Genomic DNA, 1,535 nt, shown 5'->3' with positions numbered 1-1,535 from the left:
GATCCCAACCCTGCCTGGCTGTGACCCTGGGCACCCTGCTGTGGGTGAGCTGCTGGAGCAGAGGGGTTGGATGAGATGATCTCCAGAGGTCCCTTCCAGCCCCCACCATGCTGGGAGTCTGTAATCCAAGGAGCACTCTCCACCTAGCCCAGTAAACCCTTGCCCATGCCACTGGTTCCCAGTCGAACCTGTCTCTCCACGCCTTGCAGACCGGCAGTGTGGGGGCGAGCTGGGCGAGTACACGGGCTACATCGAGTCCCCCAACTACCCGGGGAACTACCCTGCCAACGTGGAGTGCACCTGGAACATCAACCCCCCGCCCAAGCGCAAGATCCTCATCGTGGTGCCAGAGATCTTCCTCCCCTCTGAGGATGAGTGCGGCGACGTCCTGGTCATGCGGAAAAACTGTAGGTAACCGAGCACGCCGCGGTGCTCACGGGAGGAGCTGGGGGGGCACGGCTGGGGCTTGGCAGAGCTCCATCCTTGGGGCTTTTTGGGAATTGGGGGTGGGGGGATTGGCATTGCCCAGCTGCCCTGGTGTCTCACTGCACCAGGGGATGTGCATGGGCGGTGTTGCACATCTGGGTCTCAGTACTCGTTCTGGGGATAAAAAGCCCCATTTGGAGCTTCCCAGAGCAAGGAGGGAATAACAACACCCCAAGTGTGTCATGTGAGGGTCTGGGGGGGCTCAGCCTCGCCAAACGTGGTGCCTCTCTTCACCCTGAGCATTTAAGCACGGTAAGTCTGGGGGTGGCTCTGCTGATGGGCATCCAGCATCACACATCCCCTGGGCATCCCCCGCAGCCTCCCCATCCTCCATCACCACCTACGAGACGTGCCAGACCTACGAGAGGCCCATCGCCTTCACCGCCCGCTCCCGCAAGCTCTGGATTAACTTCAAAACCAGCGAAGCCAACAGCGCCCGGGGCTTCCAGATCCCCTACGTCACCTACGACGGTGAGCTGGGGGCACGGGGGGCACCACCCCCTGTGCTGCTGCCTCCCTGCCCAGTTCAGTACCCGGGTCACCCCCAATTTGGGGGGAGCGGACTCAGGTCTGTGGACAAGGGACAGCTCGTGAGCGTGGGTTTTTTTTTGGCTGGGTTGCAGAGGACTATGAGCAGCTGGTGGAGGACATCGTGCGGGACGGCAGGCTCTACGCCTCCGAAAACCACCAGGAGATCCTCAAGGTGAGCAGGTCCCCTCTGGGCCCTCGCTGCCCCGGGCTCTGGGGGATGCTGACATGCAGGAGCACCCTGCACCCCTCCTTTGGGTGTCCCCCCTGCACTCGTGGCTTCGGTTCGGAGCCACCACAGGGGAGCACAGGGTGGGACTGTGACCCCCCCTCTCCCACTTGGCTTCCCCGCAGGACAAGAAGCTCATCAAAGCTTTCTTCGACGTGCTGGCACATCCCCAGAACTACTTCAAATACACGGAGAAACACAAGGAGATGCTGCCCCGCTCCTTCATCAAGCTCCTCCGCTCCAAAGTCTCCAGCTTCCTCCGGCCTTACAAATAGCCCCCCGCGCCCCCGGG

General features: G+C 62.0%; 1 protein-coding gene across 1 annotated transcript in view; it reads left to right on the top strand.

Annotated features, from left to right (window-relative positions):
* Positions 1-1,534, top strand: part of SCUBE2 (signal peptide, CUB domain, EGF-like 2) — a gene marked incomplete at its 5' end in the record, with an annotated part of 4,423 nt that extends 2,889 nt beyond the window's left edge. The window contains 4 exons of the mRNA XM_008940658.1: positions 210-407; positions 805-957; positions 1,110-1,189; positions 1,369-1,534. Coding sequence (XP_008938906.1) covers positions 210-407; positions 805-957; positions 1,110-1,189; positions 1,369-1,518 — 581 coding nt within the window. The remainder of the gene's footprint in view (positions 1-209; positions 408-804; positions 958-1,109; positions 1,190-1,368) is intronic.
* Position 1,535: the final 1 nt, after the last annotated feature.

This window comes from Merops nubicus, unplaced genomic scaffold, assembly GCF_000691845.1.
Source record: "Merops nubicus isolate BGI_N331 unplaced genomic scaffold, ASM69184v1 scaffold42195, whole genome shotgun sequence".
Classification (NCBI taxonomy): domain Eukaryota; kingdom Metazoa; phylum Chordata; class Aves; order Coraciiformes; family Meropidae; genus Merops; species Merops nubicus.
The sequence above is the reverse complement of the archived record's forward strand: the minus strand, read 5'-3'. Positions and strand labels throughout refer to the sequence as shown.